General features: G+C 45.2%; 1 protein-coding gene across 1 annotated transcript in view; it reads left to right on the top strand.

Annotated features, from left to right (window-relative positions):
* Positions 1-23,761, top strand: part of LOC107112403 (tripartite motif-containing protein 7-like) — a gene marked incomplete at its 3' end in the record, with an annotated part of 80,761 nt that overhangs the window by 37,550 nt on the left and 19,450 nt on the right. The window contains exons 3-5 of the mRNA XM_015413532.1: positions 3,388-3,462; positions 7,966-8,097; positions 14,469-14,564. Coding sequence (XP_015269018.1) covers positions 3,388-3,462; positions 7,966-8,097; positions 14,469-14,564 — 303 coding nt within the window. The remainder of the gene's footprint in view (positions 1-3,387; positions 3,463-7,965; positions 8,098-14,468; positions 14,565-23,761) is intronic.

Raw genomic sequence — 23,761 nt, 5'->3', positions numbered from 1 at the left:
TTGCATCTTGGCTGCCATCCGTGTGCATGCTGGAAAGCTGTTCGCATTGGCGGCGGCGGCGGCAGCAGTTCAGAGGAGGCGAGAGGCTCTTGTGGAACAGCTCAGGCTGCTCCAGGCTGTGGTGAGGCCAGGCTGTGGTTCCCATCCAGGACTTTGAAGTGGAGCCAGCGGGTAGCTTTGGGGCATGGTCCTGGCCGGGATCCAGTGCCAATGGGGTGCGGGGGAGGCAGGCAGGGGAGCCAGCAGGCCAGGGCGGAAGGGGTGGGGAAGGGAATTTAAGGTGGACGGGGGAGGGGGGAGGGACGTGCACACTGCTGCGCTTTGGTGGCACAGCTGCCTCGTATAGCGAGGAACACACAGCAGGGCCTTGTTCCAACAGGCTGGGCTGGGCCGAAGGGGAGGGGATTGGGGAGCCCAAACAGCTCGTTGGCTGCTGGGCCAAGAGTGAGTGAGCGGTGGGGGTGGGGGGGCACATGGCACCCTGCCTGAGCAAGGGGCAGGCGGCACAGTTTCCTCCCAGTTGTCCTGCACTCTGTAGCGTCAGAGCAGAACTGGACTGCTTCCTCTGCTTCTCTTGCCATGTGTCAGTTGCCATCGGGCTCAGCCCTAACATTGCAAGGAGGAGGAGGAGGAGGAGGAGGAGGGGGAGACGGCAGATCCGGCAAACAAACAACGCTCCCTTAACCAGAGTCACTCTAGTGGATTCTTTTCCCTGTCGTGGAGTTCATTGTGTAAAGGGAGAGTGTAAAGCTTGCAGACTTGAAAGGGAGCCGCTCTGGAAGACACAGCTCGAGAACTGCAGCCACACAGTTCCAAAAGGGCTGGAGGTGGCCTTGAACCAATTAAATTCAAGCAGGTGATGAGGCCATTTACGATTTTTTGAACCAGGAGGCAACAAGAAAGATAGATGATGACGGTGATGATGATGATGAAGAAGAAGAAGACAGACAGATGATAGATAGATAGAGAGATAGAGAGAGACAGACAGACAGAATGTCAGAGCCAACAACTGGCTGCAGAATACTCACCAAATGCCCTCTTCCTGGACTTTATTTTGCAGTCTCGTCGGGCAGCTGGACTCATGGCCGGGGTGACCTAGCAGCAGAGGGCAAGCAGTTCCCTGGCTCCACGCAGTAGCAAAATCAGGAGACGATGCATTTGGCCACGTGCCTTTACCTTCTGGGGGTTGGATGCAGCCCCTGGCCTGAAATTTGCCCACCTTGGCACTACTACCAATTGACCTGGGGAACCAGGAGGCTATTGAGAAACAGGGACACCGAGAGGTGCCGGAACTCTCAAGAGGGAAATGAAGTTTTAAATCTGTATACTGAAAACTCATGAACTTTTAAACATTTTAAAAAGAATTTTGTCAAAGAGGGTCCGGAACTCCATTCTGGCACATTCCCCCGGAAAGAAACCCTGCAGAGACAGATCTGGATGCAATTCATTTTGGTCTTGTTGGCTTGACCAGGCCTGCTTATAAACCAGAAGACTTTTCGGCTAAACATTAGGAAGAACTTCCTGACAGTTAGAGCGGTTCCTCAGTGGAACAGGCTTCCTCGGGAGGTGGTGGGCTCTCCTTCTAGATGGCCATCTGACCGCAATGCGGATTCTGTGAACTTAGGCGGATCATGAGAAGGGAGGGCAGGAAGGGTTCCCTCAGTGCTTAGTTCTTGTGGCCTTTTTTTACACACCCAGGGAAATGCTGATTGCCACTTTGGGGTCAGGAAGCAAATAAGGAGGGGGTTTTTTGGTCATCTCCTGGGCATGGAACAGTGGTCACTGCCAATGTTCCCTCTAAGCTGTGGAGTCTTGTGAGCAAAAATTCTACTTTGTGAGCTATCGACGTTAAAGTTGTGAGCGAGCGATTTGGCTCCTGCATGAATCAGTTTGCTCTAGAGCCAACCTTCCTGAGCTAAGACAAACAATGTGTGAGCCGGAGGCTATTAAACTGTGAGCTAGCTCACACTAACTCAGCTTAGAGGGAACACTGGTCACTGGGTGTGTGTGGGGGGGAGGTATTTGGGAATTTCCTGCATTGTGCAGGGGGTTGGACTAGATGACCCTGGAGGTCCCTTCCAACTCTATGTTTCTATGATTCTGTGACTCTACGCCCTAACATTGCAGCGAGGAGGAGGAGGAGACAGTAAATCCTGCAAACAAACCAAGCCGCCTTAATCAGAGTCACTCTGACCAGCAAACCAGAAGTCTGCCCCACCACAGGCTACCTGGAATCCTTTTGAACCAGGATGACCCAGGATTGAACCTGAGACTTTCTGTGTGCGTTCTGCCACTAACGTCTGGCCCCTTCCCCAAAAGGTACCACACTCTGCTACTGCTGGCAGGGGGGCATCTGCCGGGAACCCATCCTGTCAACTCCAGTAGCATAAAATACAGTGCGGACAAACAGTGACTACAGCAGGGCAGCTGAGTTGGGAACGGAAGCATCAGAGGGCAGATCTATGGCATCCTGCTCACACTGAGCTCCCTCCCGACACCAGACTCCACCCTCCCCTGGGCTTCACCCCCAGTTCTTCAGGAATTTTCCAGCCCAGAGTTGGCAACCCTAATTCCAAGGTCCAGGGGTCATTTCATAGAAAAAGAGGTGCAGGAGCTTATTAGCATATTAGCATAACTTATTCACATGTGCCACACCCCCTGACATCACCGAAAGTGTGTCAGAAGGCAACACCCACCGCTCAGGCTCCACTGGACTGTTTTGGATTGCTAGTTATTGGGGGGGGGGACGTGTAGATCTGTCCCTCACAGAGGGAGAGCTTGTACCTGAATAAAACTTGGTCTTAAAGGTACCACTGGACTGTTTTGGACCGGGGGGCGACCTGGCTGCGTCTTGCTCTGACTGAGGGCTGCTGGGAGCAGGGGGTGGGGCTTGTTGCATGTGCCCACCCCCTGGGCTCTTTACTGCCAGAGCTCCGCTCCTGTGTGCTCCTGCAGGGAATGACCCCTGCCAAGGTCTACTGTATCTATGGAGCAATTCAGGCTATGAGCAGCTGCCTTGCTGGGTCAGAACTTGTTGGGTCAGCACAGTGTTCTGTCCTCAGTGGTGCCCAGCCGGATACTTCTGCTTCATAAGGGGCTGGTCTTCCCGCAGGGGAAAAGAAATGAGAGAATGAGAACTTGGGGAGGGGCAACAGCAGATGACCTTATGCTGAATGGAAGGATGACATAAAATAGGTGCGAGGGTATGACCACAAGAGAGATGATAGCAAAGAAGGAACACTGAGGACTAGCAACCTGAGGCTGACCAAGAGGATGAGTGGGGCTGCGGCCGAGGCAGGCCATGATCCGGCAGAAGAGGGCCCGGCAGGAAACCCGGCAGAAGAGGGCCCGGCTCACGAAACCCTCCCTTTTGTTCTGTTTGGACAGGCTAAACTGGCGGGGGAGAGAGGGGCACGGGCTGTCCTCTTCGACATCACAGATGACCAGGGCGCCGCTGACCAGGTAAAAAGACCCTCCTTTTCCAGCCAGTTCCTCCTTTACTTGCCGTTCCCTATGTTCTGTAAAAGAATCCATTTGACTGGTCTTATACCCCCACCACCCTGCCCCTTACATTCTGTGAACTGGGATCTTTATTGACTTATTAGCTAAATGCGCTCCTGGAAAGACAGAGATGTGTACGAAAATGGAGCCATCAAGATGGTGAGCAAACACCACACCCAATTTCCCATCCCAGAAGGCTTTGCCCAGCCGGCTGCCTCCTCCTTTGGGCTCCTCGCTTCTGCCTTCTGCTTCCACAAGTCCTGTTGTGCTTACCAGGCCCTATTAACAATCTTTGCCCCTTCTCTCAGTGTGAGAGGGTGTTACTTGCTGGGTGTGCAAACAGCAAAAAATAACTACCAAGTAGATACTACACCCTATACTTTAGCCATCAATCGATCAATCTCAAAATTAATTTTATGATTAATTTTACAATTTCCTCGAATAATTTTCATTTCTAAGTGTTTCCATACAGTGAAATACTCAATCGAATTTGAAAATAATTTATAGCAAGTTCCACCGAACGGTGACCATATGAAGCAACGGCTTGTGGCCACAAATGCCTCAGAAGTTAAACAACAGTACAAAAAAGCGCACAAGTGCTGAAAGACGCACCAGTCCATAGAGATTCTCAACTGGAGAAAAATTACTCTCAGAGAATCCAGCAGAATCCAGTGACGTGCCTCCTAGATTTACAGCACGTTTTGGCGATTCTTCCTCAAAGTCGCAAGAGAAGTATCTCTCAATATTGTTCAGAACCGATGACTGTCTATAAAGCAATCTTTAGAGAAGTTTTTCCTCGTTCTGGTTATTATCAGATGACTGCTGAAGTGTAGCATGTAGTATATACTTGGTGGTTATTTTTTGCTTTTGGATAGACATCCATCGAGGGTCCCCTTTTCTGTCTAGGCATGCAAATAGGTCTGAGAAGAGGATGGGGACTGGTGCAGTGCTAAAGAAGGCACTGATGTCTCCCGTAAGCATGGGGAAGCCAAGCTATTTCCCCTGTGCCGTTCCTTGGGGGCTCTTTGTCTCACGAAAGGTTCTCAAATGCAGCCTACAATCTTCCTCTTTCTTCCAGACAGCTCCTTTTCCACCTGTGCCAGCAGAGCAGTTCAGGAGAAGGCAGCAGGCAGACTTGCAGAGGCAGGGACAGTTGTTACTGAAGACATGTGGGCCCAAGAAAGTTTTGTTTCCTGAGGCAGAAAAATCCAAAATTACATCCCTCTCCTTTCACCAAGAAAAAAAATAAATATAGCAATGAATTAAATCACTGATAATGAAGGCCCTTGGACAGTGTGCCAGATCTGTGGCTGGCAGCGGGGCACCTTGCTCCGCTGAAGGGTAGGGCCGGCCCTGTGGCATGACGAAACTTAGTGGCACATGGGCAGCGGCGCTTTTGGCAGCACTTGCCTTTCAGAAGCACGGGCTGCTGGGGCCCAAGCATGCCTGGAAGCCCCATGACCTGAAAATAAAATTAATTACATTTACTCCATTTATACCCCCACCTTTCTCCCCAAAGGGGAGCCCAGGTGGCTTACATCATTCTCCTCTCCTCCATTCCGTCCTCACAACAGCCCTGCCAGGTAGGTTAGGCTGAGAGTGGGTGGCTGGCCCAAGGTGCCCTGACCTGGATAACCCAGGCTAGCTCGATACCGTCAGATCTCGGAAGCTAAGCAGGGTCGGCCTTGGCTAGTATTTGGAAGGACGACCTCCAAGGAGCACCAGGGCCAGGACGTTGGGGCAGGCAATGGCAAACCACCTCTGAAACGTCTCTTGCCTTAAAAACAAGTCTAGCTCGCCACCTAGTGGTGCATAACACTACCAAGAGCTAGAACTTCTGGCTGCCGGACAATCTTAAGATCTCCTGGCTATTCTACACACACAATGCCATACGATAATTATAATTATTGGCCCAAGGTGACCCAGCATGCCTCCGTGGCAGAGTAGGGATTCCAGCCTGGTTCCCCCCGATCTTAGTCTGACACCCTAACCACTACACCACACTGGTTCTCTCAGATGGATGGGATGTGTGTGTATGTGGAGGCTGGCTTTAATATCAGAGATCGATCAGATTTTCATACACAACAAAGTTCTTTTAAGGTAGGGTTGCCAACTCTGGGGTGGGAAATCCCTGGAGATTTGGGGATGGAGCCTGAGGAGGGCAGAGACCTCAGTGGAGTATGATGCCATAGAGCCCACCCTCCAAAGCAAGCATGTTCATGAGCGCCAGTTTGGTGTAGTGGTTAAGAGTGCGGACTCTAATCTGGGAGAACCAGGTTTGACTCCCCACTCCTCCACATGCAGCTGCTGGTGTGACCTTGGGTCAGTCATGAGTTTTTTCAGAGCTGTTCTTTCAAGGGCAGTTCTCGAAGGAGCTCTCTCAGCCCCACCTACCTCACAGGGTATCTGTCGTGGGGGGGGGGAAGGGAAAGGAGATTGTAAGTCACTCTGAGACTCCTTCAGGTAGTGAAGGGTGGGATATAAATCCAATCTCTCCTCCTTCTGTCCTCCTCCTCTTCTTCTTTTCTTCTTCTCCTCCCCTCCTCCTCCTCCAGAGGAACTGATCTCTGTAGCCTGGTGATCAGTTGTCATTCCAAAAGAACTCTGGGCCCCACCTGGAAGTTGGCAACCCTATTTTAAAGGCACAAGCCTTGCAGAACCTCCTTACAGAGAGGGTCTGACAGGCAATCGTATCGCTTGCCACACAGGCACAGGCTTGCGTAGGTATAACAGTATATGGATACAAAGCCCTGGTGGCAAGGACACGGATGTTGCAGGGGAAATGGCTGCTGTGTGGGCAGGACCGGGAAGACCCAAAGTTTCCCACCCACACGGCAGCCCTCCAGGCAATGCTGTGGTCTCTCCCAAAACTTCAGAGTAAAGCAGGGTTGGAGAACAGCCTTGGAGGGGCACAAACGCACCACAACGTTGTGGGGAAGCAGGGGAGAAATCTGCTTCTCAACAGCATAGAACTCGGGGCAACTAACCCAGGTGGCAACACCCAGGGGTCTTGGAGGTTGGTTAAGACACTTGGATCTGGTTGATGCACAGGATAAGACATTACTGTGCAGTTTTTTTAAAAAATGTTGTTTATGATGCTGCTAGTTATAGTGGTATTGGTTTTGGAGACTGGGTATCTGCTTTGGGTTTACATGAGCTTTCCCTATCTAAAATATGTTAAAGGATACAGGTTTTTGCTTTCCATAAACCACCCTGCGGGTGGGATAGACATTTTACATGCAAAAATAGTTGGGATGCCTCTGTAAGGAGAGGAAGGTGCCTTGTGCATACTTAGAGGGGATGATTTCAAAGACATAGAGACATCCTGATGGAATGCATCCTATTTCAGTTAACTGGAAGGGTATATCATTTGGATTTCTGTCTCAAAATACCTGGCGTGATTTGGTCCACGGGGTCGCAAAGAGTCGGACTCGACTGTGCGATGGAACGACAAACTCAAAATACCAAGAGATTTGGGCCATGGGTGACAAAAAGTTGTACACAGGTGTTGTTGTGCCCTTGCAACAAATTATGAACCCAAGCAATTTTTATGCTTTGGCTGTTGGTAGTAATGAGAAACTGCATTGGGTAACAGCACGACAGATGGGCCTTAACCCAGGTCCTCCCTGGATTCCTACTGAAAAGCCATTCCAGTGCCATTCCAGGGCAGGGAGGACCCAAGACCCACAAGAAACAGATTTTAGACTTTTGAAAAGAACACTTATCCGTCATATCCAACTCTTTTATTTGCTTTGTTTCCCACTGTCTGAAATCCTAGTCCACCTGCATTGTTCATTGGAGGCCCTTGCTGCCTGATGGAACTGCTTTTTCATATTTTGTAATCCACCCTGTCTCTCTGTAATGGCCAATGGCTTCATACAGTGGTGACAAACCTATGGCACAGGTGCCAGAGGTGGCACTCAGAGCCCTCTCTGTGGGCACGCGTGCCATCGCCCCAGCCAGGCCCAGACCATTATTAAAGTGTTGAATTCTCTGCCAAATAATTTTAAGTAAATGAAAGCATTTGGGATTGCTTTCCTTACTTTGTTTGGATCATCTTAAGTTAATGTATGAGTTGTTTTTTTCTAAAGTAAAACAGTATTCAGGTTAAATTGCCGTGTTGGCACTTTGCGATAAATAAGTGGGTTTTGGGTCGCAGTTTGGGCACTCGGTCTCTAAAAGGTTCGCCATCACTGGCTTAATACAATAAACCTTAAACCTAAACCTTGAATCTCAGTGAGAAAGGTGAGCTAATGATGAAGTCACAGAATTGTAGGGCAGAGCTGGAAGTGACCTCCAGGGTCATCGAGTACAACCCCGCAAAATACCTCCCCACCCCCTGTGACCACTGTTCCACGCCCAGAAGTTGACAAAAAACCTCCAGGATCTCCAGCCAAAGCCAATGATAATAATAACTCCCAAACTCCAGGGGCACATCCTAAGTCTAAGTTTGTCTCTCCGCAGCTGAGGAAGCCCCGGGGGCTCAGTCACCCCGTCGTTCTCATCTGGGGCCACGATGCTGAGCTGCTGATGGGGGTGGTCAACAATAACCGAGAAGCCCATGTGAAGATCGAGGTGAAGGAGATGCCGGCTTGGGTGAGTGGCTGGGCCCCAAATCTCAACATGTCGCCATAACACTCGTGAGGAGCAGTGACCTGGGATATATTTTATTCATTTCTCTCCTGCCTTCCTGCTCAGTCAGAGCCACCGTGGCAGCTACCCACTAAAAGCCAAACATTATCAAACACATCATAAAACCAACCAAAAGTGAAATATATAGACAGACAAATATCCCTGGGGATGGATAGTTTTGTATCTTGACCCAGAAGGCCCACCTAAACCCAATAGACGAGCACACCCAAAGCAAGGCTTCAGAACATGAACGCAGTCGTGGTCAGCAATGCTCCCTGTAAGCCGTGGAGTCTTGTGAGCAAAAACTCTATTTTGTGAGTCACTGGCATCAAAGTTGAGAGTGAGCAATTTGGCTGCTGCATAAATTAGTGTACTCTGGAGCCATCCTTCCTGAGCTAAGACAAAAATGTGTGAGCCGGAGGCTAAAAAACTGTGAGTTAAAAAACAAGTGGTTAAGACGCTGAACCAACAGCTCAAGTGGTTAAGACGCTGAACCGCAGGCTGTGGAAGGTCAGTAGTTTAGCAGTTCGAGACCCGTGTGCCGCAAGATGGAGTGAGCTCCCGTCTCTAGTTCCAGCTCCTGCCAACCTAGCAGTTCGAAAGCAAGACATTGCAAGTAGATAAATAGGTTCCGCTTTGGTGGGAAGGTCACAGCATTCCGTGCGCCTTGGTGTTTAGTCATGCTGGCCACATGACCACGGAAACGTCTTCAGACAGCACTGGCTCTTCGGGTTTGAAACAGAGATGAGCACCGCAACCCTAGAGTTGGATTTGACTGGCTTTTGAGCAAGGGAACCTTTACCTTTACCTAGCTCACACTAACTCAGCTTAGAGGGAACACTGGTGGTCAGGTAGATTTGGATGGGAGTCAGCAAGTGTTAAGGTATGCTGGTCCCAAACTGTGAAGGGCTTTAAGGGCCAGCAACTTGATTTGAGCCCAGAAACAAATGTTGAACCCTACATTCAAAAGAGATCCCTGAAGTGGGACTTACCAGTGACCTGGAAGCCTGTTTTCACATTGTTTCATGGAGTCTGGGCCAGAAGCCTGTTTTCGCATTCCTTCATGGAAGTGGGGCCTACCCATGGCTAGGAGCTAGGACTTCACGTTGTCTTTGTTGCTGCTTCTCTGGCTCCACTTTGGCCTGTCCACGATCTTCCTGCTGTTAATTGTGACCTGATCATGTCTATTCAATATGCTGGTTCTGCCTCAGCATCTTTCTCCTCTGTGCTGCCTCCTGCCTTGGGTGTGAACACAGGAACACCTGAAGCTGCCTTATACTGAATCAGACTCTTGGGCCCCGGTCACACGAGCGGGATAATCCGCAGGGGAAGGGAGGCTTTTAGAGCCGGAGCAAAATGACGCGCGGTGGCTTCGCCCTCGAGGCTCTGTGCTCGGGCCTTTGGCAGCCGATCACACGAAACGAGGCAAAACGGCAGTAATGCATTTGTGTGCATGTGTGGGATGCCGATGGGCGCTGGCTGCGACGGGCTACCAGCGCTTCCCGATCAGACGCCCGCACGCGCCGCGCGTTTTCCAGAAGATATTGCGTGGTTCCCAGTATCTTTTAACTCTGCTTTTTCGGTCCGAAGCTACGGGTTGGAGAGCGCCACGCTTCCCAGATGTTGAGATATGATTGCGCCAGTTTAATCTGCAGGCAAGCTGTCCCTCTCATGGGGCAAATTTTCTGTGTGACCAGGGCCTTGGTCCATCAAAGTCAGTATTGTCTACTCAGACTCGGGTTGCCAGATCTCCTCGCTGTCACAGCAGGGGGATTTGGGAGGTATCCCAGGGGTGGACAAGATGTCGTCGGGCGATGTCCCGACGTGATGACATCACCCAGAAGTGATGACATCACCCAGAAGTGATGACATCACCCAGAAGTGACGTCATCACGCTGGCGATGTCACGTGCGACACTCTGGTGTTTGGGCAAAAACTCTATGGGTTTTTTTTGCTTCAGAACCATAGTATGCCCCCAAACCAGAGTGTCACGTGCAACGTCGCCAATGTGATGATGTCACTTCTGGGTGACACCGTCACATTGGGGACATTGCCCAACCATGTACCTATTTGGGGGCGGGCGTTTTCCCGCTGGCCAGTTGGCCTGTGGCGGATCACAGCCCCCAAAAGTGGGGGAACCCTCGCTGGGACCTGGGGGCTGGCAACCCTAATGCAGACTGGTGGCAGCTCTCCAGGGTCTCAGGCAGAGAGAGGTCTTTCACATCACCTACTGCCAGATCTTTCAACTGGAGACACTGGGGATTGAACTTGGGACCTTCTGCATGCCAATGCTCTACCACTGAGCCACAGCCCCTCCCATTACCTTTCAGCTTCTCTGCCTTGCTTCCCCCTTCATTAACCCATGAATGTAAGGCATTGTCCCTCCTGCTCCAGGGCTGCTGAAAAGCTGCAAATCTCAGTGCTGTGCTGATTTTCTTTTGGGTTGTCAACTTTTAGCTGGGACCTGGCAGTCTCCTGCTATTACCGTTGATCTCCAGATAACCAAGATCAGTTCCCATGGAGAAAATGGCTGCTTTGAAGGTGGACTCTATGACATCATACCCTGCTGAGGCCCCTCCCTTCTTCATACCCCACCTCTCTAGACCCCACCCTCCAATCTCCAGGAAATTCCCAACCTAGAGTTGGCAACCCTAAATTGGGGTGTGCATGGGGGTGTGGGTGAACAAGACTTGTTTTGCGAGATCTCCATCCTCTCTGTTACGTTGCTTGGGATCCGGCAAAGCATTGCTGTTTTTCTTCTGTGATTCCTTCTGCTTCTTCTCTAAAGCCTTTATTTACGCACCACTTTCTAGCAGTTCGGAAGCAAGAAATTGCAAGTAGATAAATAGGGACCACTTCGGTGGGAATGTAACAGCGTTCCGTGCACCTTGGTGTTTAGTCATGCCGGCCACATGACCACGGAAACGTCTTCGGACAGCGCTGGCTCTTCGGCTTTGAAACGGAGAGGAGCACCGCAACCCTAGAGTCGGATTCGACTGGCTTTCGAGCAAGGGGACCTTTACCTTTTTACCTTCTACCTGTCCACTTTGGCTATCCTTACCTCCTGTTTGTCTGGATTATTCTGCTTCTTAGTTTGTAGAGGATGTTTCTTCCACTCATTCATCTTTTCATCCTGCCTTTCACCAGTCTTCTAATCACCACGTAGGTTTGCCAGTGTATGGGGGGAGTAGAGTTGCCAGATCCAGGCTGGGAAAGTCCTGGAGATTTGGGGATGGAGCCTGGGGAGGACAGGGACCTCAGTGGGGTACAATGTCATATGAATCCACCCTCCGAAGCATCCATTTCCCCCAGGAGATCTGATCTCTGTGGTCTGGAGATGAGCTGTAAGTCTGGGGGATCCCCAGGTCCCACCTGGAAGTTGGCATCCCTGTGTGTAGCCCTTGTTCCTCATTCTTGCCTGTTCCAAATTAATAGCTTCTGTATTTGTTTGGAACAAGTTTTATTTCTTTTGCAAAGGCAGCCTTTAGGAGAGGAGCAGTCTGAGAGAGGGATACTGCCCTTCTCACTAGCAAAAGCCATAATAGCTGCTTTTACTCCTGCTGGGAGAAAACATATACGTGTAATAAGTGTTCTCCAGAGGGGCTAAAAGCAGCCGGAGGGTCCTTTATCAGTGAGAAAGCAGCAGGGGAGGAAAGGGTTAGGGTTTCTCTCTTTCTCTCTCTCCATGCCATTCTCCTTCTTGGTAAACAATCTGGGAGAGGAGGCCACATTTACAAAGGGGAAAAAAAGTTCTTTTTAAAATAAACACAGAACTGTGTAGTGGAACCTCTTTGATAAAGTCCTCTAATGCTTTGACTTGTGCTCTGGATCCAGTTTCCGCTTGGCTTTTCATCTCTTGCTCCGTGGCCTTACTGATATCTCTAATCTCTCTCTTTCTGCTGGCCCTTTTCTTTCTTTATTTAAACAGGCGACTCTGCTGCTATTTTGAAAATGGTCCCAACTCTCTAATTATCATCCACCTTCACCTCCTTCCATTCTTTCTTTAAGCTTCATGCCCTCTTTCAGACTTACTGTCCCGACATCTAATTCTTAGATCAGGGGTTCCCAACATGGTGACTGTGGGTGCCGTGGTAACCACTGACACCTCCCCCTGCTGCCTGCCAAATAGGGTTGCCAGCATCCAGGTGGTGGATGGAGATCTCCTGGAATTACAGCTGATCTCCAGGTGACTGAGATCAATTCACCTGGAGAAAATGGCCTCTTTGGACAGTGGACTCAGTGGCATTCTACCCCATTGAAGCTCCTCCCCTCCCCAAGCCCCACCTTCCTCAGGCTCCACTCCTATAATATCCAGGTATTTCCCAAATCGGAGCTGGCAACAACCCGAAAGTGGGCAGGGCCAGGTGGGGCTTTTGCCCAGCAGTGCTTCTGATTGGCCGTGCAGATTGAAAGACATCCTGTTAAACAGAGCCTCTGCCTAAAATGTTGAAGAGGTACTATTACAGTTTATATATAACCCGGCTCGCTGAAATGTTGTGGGTGGCTGTACCGCCTGCGGCAGCCATTTTATGATTATGCCCACTGCCCCGTAGGAATTGTAGGAATTCCAAAGGTGCCCACTGGCTCGAAAAGACTGGAGACCCCCCCGTGTGAGATTCTTACCAACATGCCTTTCCTCTGCATCACTACAGAAATTGCCCTAGCTTGGATCTCCAAGGATCTTCTTAAAGCTAAATGGACTCCAATTTTGTTTTGTGTTTGTGTGTGTATGCGCGTGCACACACACACACAGAACCTTTTGCTATATTAGGAGTTGATGGTGTCTGTTCTTCCTGGATGATGATTCTGTCTCAGTGTACATTTCCCCCCCAACTAGATTCGAGTCCAGTAGCACTTTAAACACCAACAAAATTTCTGGGGTACGAGCTTTTGAGAGTCAAAGCTCCCTTCATCTCCAAAAATCTGTTTGGTCTCTAAGGTGCAACTGAATTCGAATCTAGCTGTTCTACTGTAAACACACACGGCTACTGTAATGATTCCATTTTTGGTGTGTGTGTTTCTTTAAATGTTTAGTGTGACTGCAGTAATGTAAGGAGAGTGACAGAGGGAGATAAGTGTTGATGTGATTGGCTGATGACTGAGAGTATGGGAGGAGAGATGTCTATGAGGGAATTCTGTGTTCTTGAAGAGAGGAGTGTGGAGAGATTTTATGAGGGAGTCTGTGTGACAGAGGAAGCCGTTGGAATTTAATTTAGCCTGTGTGGCTATATAAGAGAGAGAGAGAGATAAGCCTGTCAGAGTTGAGTTTTGGTGTATGAGAGATTGTGTGTGACGACAAGCCTTGTCAGTTATATTTTCTTTCTTCAACAACAGTTCAAAAATACCCAGAAACCTATTTTGTTATTTTATAAATAAATCGTTATTTGTTTAAACTTATCCCAGCAATCAGAACAGTCCTTTCTCAGGGCCACATAGTCCTCTGAAGTGTCCAGACACTGGGTCATTCTACCAAAAGAGAGAGATTTGGAATTTTTAATTCCTGGTGGCAGCAGAAATCTACTAAGTTCAAGTACACAGAGTGTGTTTTAAAGGAGAAACAGTCTCCCCAATAAGAAAGGACGTCACAGTGGTCCTTGACCCTTCCAGGTTCACACACACACACACAGCAGTCCACCTGTTCCTCTCCCATTGTGTTGGGCAAATTCCTCAGCCAGATCTTGCAGCTCAGCTGCCAGAAAATTCTCAGGGAGAGTGATGGTCTCTTTCAGGCCCTTGGCCTTGCTGCAGGCCACCCATTACAGGCCTCAGGATGGAACTGGAGGAATTGTTCCAAGACCTAGTCAATTTTGTTGTTCTCCCCATCAGTCAAGGGCCAGTCACTTCTCCTAAAGGTGATGGTCCAGAACTTCTGGAGATATACATCTGGTGAGATTTAATAGCAGTCTAGGATAGAGGTTTTGGCTGTGTCATAGGTGGCACCCTCTTCCTTAGACACCGCCTTGAGTGCTGCTTGGGCATCCCCTATCAAGAAGGGGCCCAGAATGAAATCCCACTGTTCTTCCGACCTCTGAAGTGCTTCTGCCAACCTCTCAAATGTTTCTGGAAAGGCATCAGTGTTGTCTTCTACTCATAACTTAGTCAGTTGCAAAAGCAAGCCGGAAGTGAAGTGCAAGTGAAACCAGAAGTTCCTTCTTCCTCAAAGTGCTAAGCAAACAATCACTTTATACGATTATAATGATGTACATATATGGGTGCAGTCATGCAGCGGTGACAAGGCACATGTTGGGCACATCGTGTAGTTAGACACTATTTTTATCATGAGTTTATATAGTAAACCTTTAAAAACTTATCCAGAATGTTTGCTTTTTCCTCAGGATCAGATCCACAGATGCCTGGAGACCGTGAAAAATGAGAGAAAGAAAATTCTGGCCTATAAAGCGGATGCTGAAAAGCAAAGCAAACACCTGCTTGTAAGCATCATTATTACTGACAAGAACTGAACAAGAACGGAAAGTATTATCAGGGAAAACAGAATATAAAATGCCCTGCTCCTCATCAGTTAAGAATATAAGAGAAGCCATGTTGGATCAGGCCAATGATCCATCCAGTCCAACACTCTGTGTCACACAGTGTCCAAAACCCAGGTGCCATCAGGAGGTCCACCAGCGGGGCCAGAACTCCAGAAGCTCTCCCGCTGTTGCCCCCTCCCCAAGCACCAATGATACAGAGCATCACTGCTCCAGTGATAGTGTTCCATCTATAAATGTAAAGGTTTCCCTTACTCGAAAGCCAGTCAAATCTGACTCTAGGGGGCAGTGCTCATCTCCGTTTCCAAGCAGAAGAGCCAGTGCTGTCCGAAGACTCTTCTGTGGTCATGTGGCTATCTCCCCACTGAAGCGGTGCCTATTTATCTGCTTGCAGTTTCTTGCTTTGGAACTGCTAGGTTGGCAGGAGCTGGGGCCACTTCATCACGTGGCACTAGGGTCTCGAACTGCCAAGCTACCAAACCCCCAATCTGCAGTTCAGCATCTTAACCTCTGAGCCACCACGGCTATACCTTCGATGCCTTCTGGCTAACAGTCACTGATGGACCTCTGCTCCATATGTTTATCCAATTCCCTCTTGAAGCTGTCTATGCTTGTAACTGCCACAACTTCTTGAGGCAATGAATTCCATCGGTTAATTAGTTACTCTTTGGGTGAAGAAGTACTTCCGTTTATCTGTTCTAAGCTTACTGCTCATTAATTTCATTGAGTGCCCACAAGTTCTTGTATTGTGAGAAAGGGAGAAAAATACTTCTTTCTCTGCCTTCTCTATCCCATGCATAATTTTGTAAACCTTTGTCATGTCACCCCTCAATTGTCGTTTCTCCAAGCTAAAGAGCCCTAACCTCGTTAACCTTTCTTCATATGGAAGGTGTTCCATCACCTTAATCATTTTAGTTGCCCTTTTCTGCACTTTTTCCAATGCTGTAATATCTTTTTTGAGGGTCGGTGACCAGAACTGTACACAATATTTCAAATGAGACCACACCATTGATTTATATAGGGGCATTATGATACTGGCTGATTTGTTTTCAACCCCCTTCCTAATAATCTCCATCCTAGGATTTGCACACTGGGTAGACATATTCAATGAGTTAACTACCACGACTACAAGATCTCTCTCCTGGTCAGTCTCCACCAGTTCAGACCCCATCAACGTATACTTATAGTTAGGATTTTTGGCTCCAATGTGCATTACTTTGCACTTGCCTATGTTGAACCTCATTTGCCACATTGACGCCCACTCGCCCAGCCTTGACAGATCCCTCTGGAGCACCTCTCAGTCCTCCCTGGTTCTCACCACCCTGTGCATCTTAGTGTTATTGGCAACCTTAGCCACTTCACTGCTTACTCCCAACTCCAAATCATTAATGAACAAGTGAAAAAGCACCAGACCGAGTACTGATCCCTGTGGTACCCCACTGCTTACCACCTTCCACTGTGAAAACTGCCCATTTAGACTCATTCCCTGTTTCTTGTTAATTAACAAGTTTTTAATGCACAAGAGGACTTGTCCTCTTATCCCATGACTGCTGAGTTTACTTAGGAGCCTTTGATGAGGAACTTTATCAAAAGCTTTCTGGAAGTCTAAGTAAACAACATCTATGGGGTCACCATTGTCCACCTGTTTGTTCACCCCCTCAAAGAACTATAAAAGATTAGTGAGATAAGATTGTCCTTTACAGAATCCATGCTGAGTCTGCCTCAATAGTTTTTGTTCATCAATGTGCCTACTAATTCTGTCTTTAATAATGGATTCCATCAATTTACCTGGTAGAGATGTTAGCCTGTAATTTCCCATATCTCCTCTGGTATTTTAAAAAGATGGGGGTTACGTTAGCTACCTTCGTCCTCAGAAATAGAGGCAGATTTTAGTGATATATTGCATATTTTTGTCAGGAGATCCGCAAGTTCACATTGGAGTTCTTTCAGAACTCTTGGATGTATGCCATCTGGGCCTCATGATTTGTCAGTTTTTTAATTTGTCCTTCAAGTGTAGGACCTCCTCTCTTGTCACCTCAATCCAGCTCAGATCTTTCAACACCCTTTCTGATATGGGTGGTTCTGAAGTGGTCAAGCACCTCCCATCTTTTACAGTGAAGAAAAAGGCAAAAAATGCATTAATCTCCTCTGCCATTTCCCTGTCATCTTTTAGTAATCCTTTAACCCCTTGGTTATCCAATGGCCCCACTGTCTCCCTGGCTGGTGTCTGCTACTAATATATTTGAAGATTTTTTAATTGTTGAACTTTATGTTTTTGCACTAGCAGCAGCAGCAACCTTAGGAGTTGAAACCTGGATCACTAAATAGAGGGAGAGGGTCTTCTTAACCCTTTTCAATCCAGAAATTCTTTTCAAAGAAATTATTCCCCACACACACACACACACACAGGGTGAATCAATTTTAGTGCAGAAAATCAGAGGAGAAAGAATTAAGAAATTCCATCAGCGTCCACTATGGTTGCCAGGTCTTACCTTTTTTTAAACATTTATTTATTAGTTTTACAAGTACACAGACATAAATCTCCGTAATTTTCCTACATTGTGAGTCTATCATTCTACATCATAGTTTATCCATTTATAGACTCTCGACCATCTTTTCATATACATTTCTTCATCCTTGCCTTGCATTATTAAACTCAGCTTGTCTATCTCTGCTAAATTCAACAGTCTATAAGTTAATTCTTCCCTACTGGGAGTTTTCTCTGATTTCCAATATCTTGCCAATAAAATTCTAGCAGATGTTATTATCAATATCATTAAATACATATCCTGAAATTTAACGTCTTCAGGGATCACATTAAGTAAATAACAATCTGGATCTAATCTTAGGTTTACATTAACAATTTCCAAGATTATTTTCTGTACCTTTCACCAGCATTTTTTTATTTTAACACACCACCACCATATGTGATATAATGTACCAACATTAACTTTACATTTCCAGCATTTGTTCAAACTATTTTTATAGCATCTTGCTATTTTTTCTGGGGGCCAATACCATCTATGAAACAACTTGAGAATATTTTCTTTATATGATATGGCCCTCATGAATTTGGTTGTTTTCCAAATTTTTGACCAGGCGTCTATATCTAAGTTGTGGCCTATATCCCTCATCCAAGAAATCATTAAAGGTTTAAGTGCTTCATCTAACATATACTCCTCTAATAAAAAATTATACAATTTCTGAATAATTTTATCATTTGAGGAAAGCCTAATCTTATTCAGCTCATTTTCATTACATTCAAAACCATGTATCACATCTTTACTATATCTAGATTTTAATTGTAAATTTTGCCGCCAGAATAGTTGAATATTATGGTGCAACAAAAGTTTCTCCTCTGTTTTTAATTCATTATTCTTATCTAATAATACTTCATAACTTTCTCTGTTACTTTTTGTGATTAGAGATGGTTTTAATTGGTTTAAATGGAGTTAATTGGTAGTAGCCAGCGTGGGTTTATCAAGAATAAGTCATGCCAGACCAACCTTATCTCCTTTTTTGACAGAGTTACCAAAATGGTTGACTCTGGCAATGCTGTGGATGTAGTTTATCTAGATTTCTATAAAGCATTTGACGAAGTTTCTCGTTATATCCTTGAGGATAAGCTGGTTAAGTGTGGGCTAGGATGTTGACAAGCTCGAGCGTGTCCAGAAGAGGGCAACCAGGATGGTGAGAGGGTTGGACTCCAACTCTTATGAGGAAAGGCTGAAAGAGTTGGGTAGCCTGGGAAAGAAAAGGCTTAGAGGGGACATGATTGCAGTCTTCAAGTATTTGAAGGGCTGTCATGTAGAAGATGGAGCAGATCTATTCTCTCTTGCTCCGGATTGCAAGACTAGATCTAATGGGTGGAAATTACAAGGGAGTCGTTACCGGCTAAATATCAGGAGAAACTTCCTAACTGTAAGAGTGGTTGAGCAGTGGAACAGTCTGCCTTGGGAGGTGATGGATGCTCCTTTGCTGTATGTTTTCAAGCGGAGGCTGGATGACCATCTTTCGGGTATGTTGTAGGCATGTAGGGGTATCTTTCAGCTATGCTCCTGCAGAGTGCAGGGGGTTGGACTAGATGACGTGCAAGATCCCTTCCAACTCTAACATTCTATGATTCTATGAAACCCATTTTGGAATTTTTGTATAGTATCTCTCTTTTATTTATTTATTATTTATTTATTTTATGACATTTATACCCCGCCCTCCCTGCAAACGGGCTCAGGAGAAATGTTCCAAGTTTTTACTAATGCTCCCCTTATTATATGATGATGGAAATTGGAATGAATTTTATCTTTCCCATACTAGACATATGCATGCCACCCCATGCATAGATCATGTCGTTCTAGTTTCAAACTTCTAACATTTTCCAATTGTATCCAATCTTTGATCCAACATAATGTGGCTGCTTGATAGTATAGTTTCCTAAAGTTTCCAGTTCGAGACACCAAATCCTCCTCTTCCTTTCCCCCACTGTAGCTTCCATTTTATTCTGGCTTTTTTAGAGTGCCAAATAAATTGTCTGGTAATCTTATCTAAATCTAAGAAAAATTGAGATCTCTTTTAAATTGGGATACTTTGAGCTAGAAATAGAAATCTTGGAAGTATGTTCATTTTTACTGTGGCTATTCTTTCTATGAGTGAGAGCTGTAGATTTTTCCATTTATTCAGGTCTTTTTAAATTTCAACTAGTAATTTGTTATAATTGTCTTCTATTAAATTGCTATTTCTGTTAAAAATAATACCTAAATATCTAACTTTTTTGGCTATCTCCATGGAGCATATTTTTTGAATTTCATATATCGTGTCTGGAGGGCAGTTTTTAGTTAGCAGTTTAATCTTTTTGAGATTAACTTTGAGACCAGCGACTAGGCCATATTCTTGATTTAAATCCAATAACTGAGTGATGGAATCTTTAGGGTTCTCCATTATAAATACAAGATCATCTGCAAATGCTAACAGTTTGAATTCTTCTCCTTTTAAGACCTTGTATCAGCTAATTCTCTCTCACCAAATCGTTTAACGTTTCCAATTGAAATATGAATAGTAACGATGAAAGGGGGCATCCCTGTCTCATACCTTTCTGGATCTCTATATTTTGTGTCATGTCTCCATTTATAATGATCTGCGCATGTTGTTCTTTATAGATTGCTCTAACCATAGTTTGAAAGTTTGTTCCACAATCCCAAATATCGAGTTTTTGCAGAAGAAATTCCCAGGATAAGTTATTGAAAGCTTTTTCAGCATCTAGAAACATTAGTATTAGTTGTTTTTCTGGGTGAATCTTGTAATATTCAATGGTGCTAATATTGTCTTTCATATGTCTTTTTGGAAGGAAGCCTGTCTGGTCTTGGTGAATAGTTTGTACCAGAACTTTTTTCAATCTGGCTACTAAAATGCTACCAAATATTTTATAATCCATGTTTAATAATGATATAGGACTGTAGTTTTGAATTTGATTTCTCTCTGTGTTCGGTTTAGGTATTAGTGTAATAATTGCCTGATTCCAGGAGTCTGGGAGTTTGCCCAATTTGCTTACATCTTGTAATACTTCTTTTAATGGGAGAATTATCTGGTCTTCAAATACCTGATAAATTTCTATCGGCAGACCATCTGGACCAGGAGTTTTCTTTTGTTTCTTTATCGCTTCTACAATTTCACAGATCATGATTGGGTCGTTTAAGATTTGTTTCTGGTTTTCATTAAATTTGTGTATGTTTCTCTTTAGTAAATATTCTTTGATTTGGCTCACACTTTCCTTATTTTGATTATATAAATTTTTATAAAAAATTTTGACAATATTTTTCAAGTCTTGGATTCTATATTTTTCCTCATCTTTTTCATTTTTTAGGGCTATAATTGCCTTTTTCTCTTTTTTTCTGATTTAGTAAGATAACCATCATGAGGGTTTGTTAGCATTTTCAAAATAATATAATTTGGCGTATTCTATATTTTTAGCTATCAGGCCAAAGGCCCATCCAGTCCAACACTCTGTGTCACACAGTGGCCAGAAATACCAGTGCCATCAGGAGGTCCACCAGTGGGGCCAGGACATTAGAAGCCCTCCCACTGTTGACCCCCCCCCAAGCACCAAGATGACAGAGCATCACTTGCCCCAGAGTCCCTATCTATACCTTGTGGCTAATAGCCACTGATGGACCTCTGCTCCATATGCTTATCTAATTCCCTTTTGAAGCCGTCCATGCTTGTAGCCGCCACCACTTCCTGTGGCAGTGAATTCCAAGTGTTAATCACTCTTTGGGTGAAGAAGTACTTCCTTTTATCCGTTCTAACCCGACCGCTCAGCAATTTCATGGAGTGCCCACGGGTTCTTGTATTGTGAGAAAGGGAGAAAAGTACCTCTTTCTTTACCTGCTCTTTCCCATGCATAATCTTATAAACCTCGATCATGTCACCCCTCAGTCGTCTTTTCTCCAAGCTAAAGAGCCCTAAGCGCTTTAACCTTTCCTCATAGGGAAAGTGTTCCAACCCTTTTATCATTCGAGTTGCCCTTTTCTGCACTTTTTCCAAAGCTATAATATCCTTTTTAAGGTGTGGTGACCAGAATTGCACACAGTATTCCAAATGAGGTCTCACCATTGATTTATATAGGGGCATTATTATATTGGCTGATCTGTTTTCAATACCCTTCCTAATAATCCCCAGCATAGCATTTGCCTTCTTTATTGCAGTCACACACTGTCTCGACATTTTCAGTGAGTTATCTACTACAACTCCAAGATCTCTCTCTTGATCTGTCTCTGCCAGTTCAGACCCCATCAATGTGTATTTATATTTAGGATTTTTGGCTCCAATGTGCATCACCTTGCACTTGGCCACATTGAACCCCATTTGCCATGTTGACGCCCACTTGCCCATCTTTGACAGATCCCTTTGGAGTGCCTCACAATCCTCACTGGTTTTCACCACCCTGAACAACTTCGTATCATCCGCAAATTTAGCCACTTCACTGCTTACTCCCAACTCCAAATCATTAATGAACAAGTTAAAAAGCAGTGGACCAAGTACTGATCCCTGTGGTACCCCATTGATAAACCCATTGATAAACCATTCTCTAATATATGCTTTAAACGTGTCCCATATTATATGTGTTATGTCCAGTTGTATATTTCTTTTAAAGAACTCTTGGATTTCTATTTTGGGTTTCTTTATAAATTTTTGATCTCAAAGCAGACCTGTGTTCATTGTCCATCTAGTTTTCTTTTGTATGTCTTTAAATGCAAGTAATATAGGATTGTGATCCGCAAATGTATTAGGCAAAATCTCGGCTTCTATTAAATCAGCTAACATTGTTAAAGATATCCAAGCCATATCTATTCTCGACCAGGAATTGTGTCTTGCCAAATAGAATGTACAATCTTCCTTATTGATATTCCTGGTTCTCCAAGCATCTAAGGCTATATTCTTCAGCAATTTGCAAAAAAGTTTTAGTTAAGACCGCTCCTGATCTTCTAATGTTCTTTGGATTTTTGCTATCCATTTCTTTATCAAAAACAGCATTATAATTGCCTATAATACATACATTTCCACAATCTTTTATTGTTAACACGTTTCTTACTTCTTTCAAGAAGTTATCTTGATTTTTGTTTTGTGCATATATGTTTATAATTAGAGATTCTACTCCTTGTCTAGTTACTACAATGGCCACCATTCTTCCATCATTTGATGTATGAATTAATTCTGGATGTAGGTAATCTCTAGCGTAAATTATTACCCCTCTTTTCTTTTTTCATCTGAGGCTATAAAGAAAATGCCTAATTTTTTGTTTATTAAGTATTTTGCATCATCTTTTTAATATGAGTTTCTTGCAGACATACTATGTCTGCTTGTAGTTTTGCAATTTGGTGATAAGTTTTTCTTCTTTTGGGGGGGCTGTTCAACCCATTTCCATTTATAGAGAGAATCTGGAATTTTTTAGTTCGCTCCATTTTTGTTTTTATAGTCTCTAGCCCTATTTCTGTTTTGGAACCTGGTTAAAATCTGAGAGGGGATGTTTGGTCTTTTCTTGTCTTTTTTTGAGTTGGCTTTTTTGTCTTTCTCTGTTTTTTGACCTGACTTGTCTTCTTCTGGATTTGTCTCTTCCTTTCTTTCTTCTTCCTCGTCATTCTGCAATCCTAAAGCTTCTCCATATCTTTCAAGAAAGTTTTCAACTTTAAAGATTGAATAAATTCTTGGCCTTTTACCTCCATGTTCAAATAACACCCCTTCTGGTATTAACCATCTGTATTGAATATCGTTAGCTCTTAAGAGATCAGTCAAGATAAAATAATTTTGTCTTTTTTCCCTCACTCTCCAGGGAATTTCTTTCAAGAATCTAATCTCTGCATTTTGTATGGTAACTTTATTTTGATTTGCCTCTCTAGGTATTCTATCTTTTGTTTCTTTTTTATAGAATTTTATATGAACTTCTCTTGGGATCTTGTGTTTTCTCGTGTAGAAAGAGTTCCTTCTGTAGGTTGTCTCTATTTCTGATGAAATCTCTTCTTTTGTTCCTACATCTAATTGATCTGCTAAACTCTGGGCCACTTCTTTTAAATTTTCCCCCACATTATCTGGTATGTTTTGACACCTTAGTATAAAGGCAGCTTTATCAATTTCTAAGGAAATTATTGATTCTTATATTTTATCCCCTTTTATTTTTAATTCTTTTTTTTAATCCCCCGAAGGGGATTTTTTATTGCATTTTTTATAACACTACAAAACTACAACAGAAAAAGGAAGGGAAAACTACATTTATAGGATAAAGCAAGATACCCACTACTGACTAAAAACCCAAGAGAGGAGATCATCCCACCAGCTTAACTACATCAAGTCTTCACTTCGTTTATACCATTATAAACTGAGTCAGATATTTATGATCAGGAGTCATTTCGTAGAAAAAGAGCTAGGGGGACTCATTAGCATAACTCATTAGCATATGCCACACCCCCTGACATCAGGGGCCCGGCGGTGGACCTGCAAGGCCGACGGGAGTGCGAGGAAGCCCCGCCAAGGCAGGCAGGGGTGGGGAGAGGCAGGGAGGAAGCAACTTCTCCTGCCTTCTCCTGGCTGAATGAGGGCTGGAAGCGGGGTGGCCGGAAGCGGGGGCGGGGCTTCGTCATGTGCCCCGCCCC

This window comes from Gekko japonicus, unplaced genomic scaffold (assembly GCF_001447785.1).
Source record: "Gekko japonicus isolate JY-2015 unplaced genomic scaffold, Gekko_japonicus_V1.1 scaffold250, whole genome shotgun sequence".
NCBI classification, from domain to species: Eukaryota; Metazoa; Chordata; class Lepidosauria; order Squamata; family Gekkonidae; genus Gekko; species Gekko japonicus.
The sequence above is the reverse complement of the archived record's forward strand: the minus strand, read 5'-3'. Positions and strand labels throughout refer to the sequence as shown.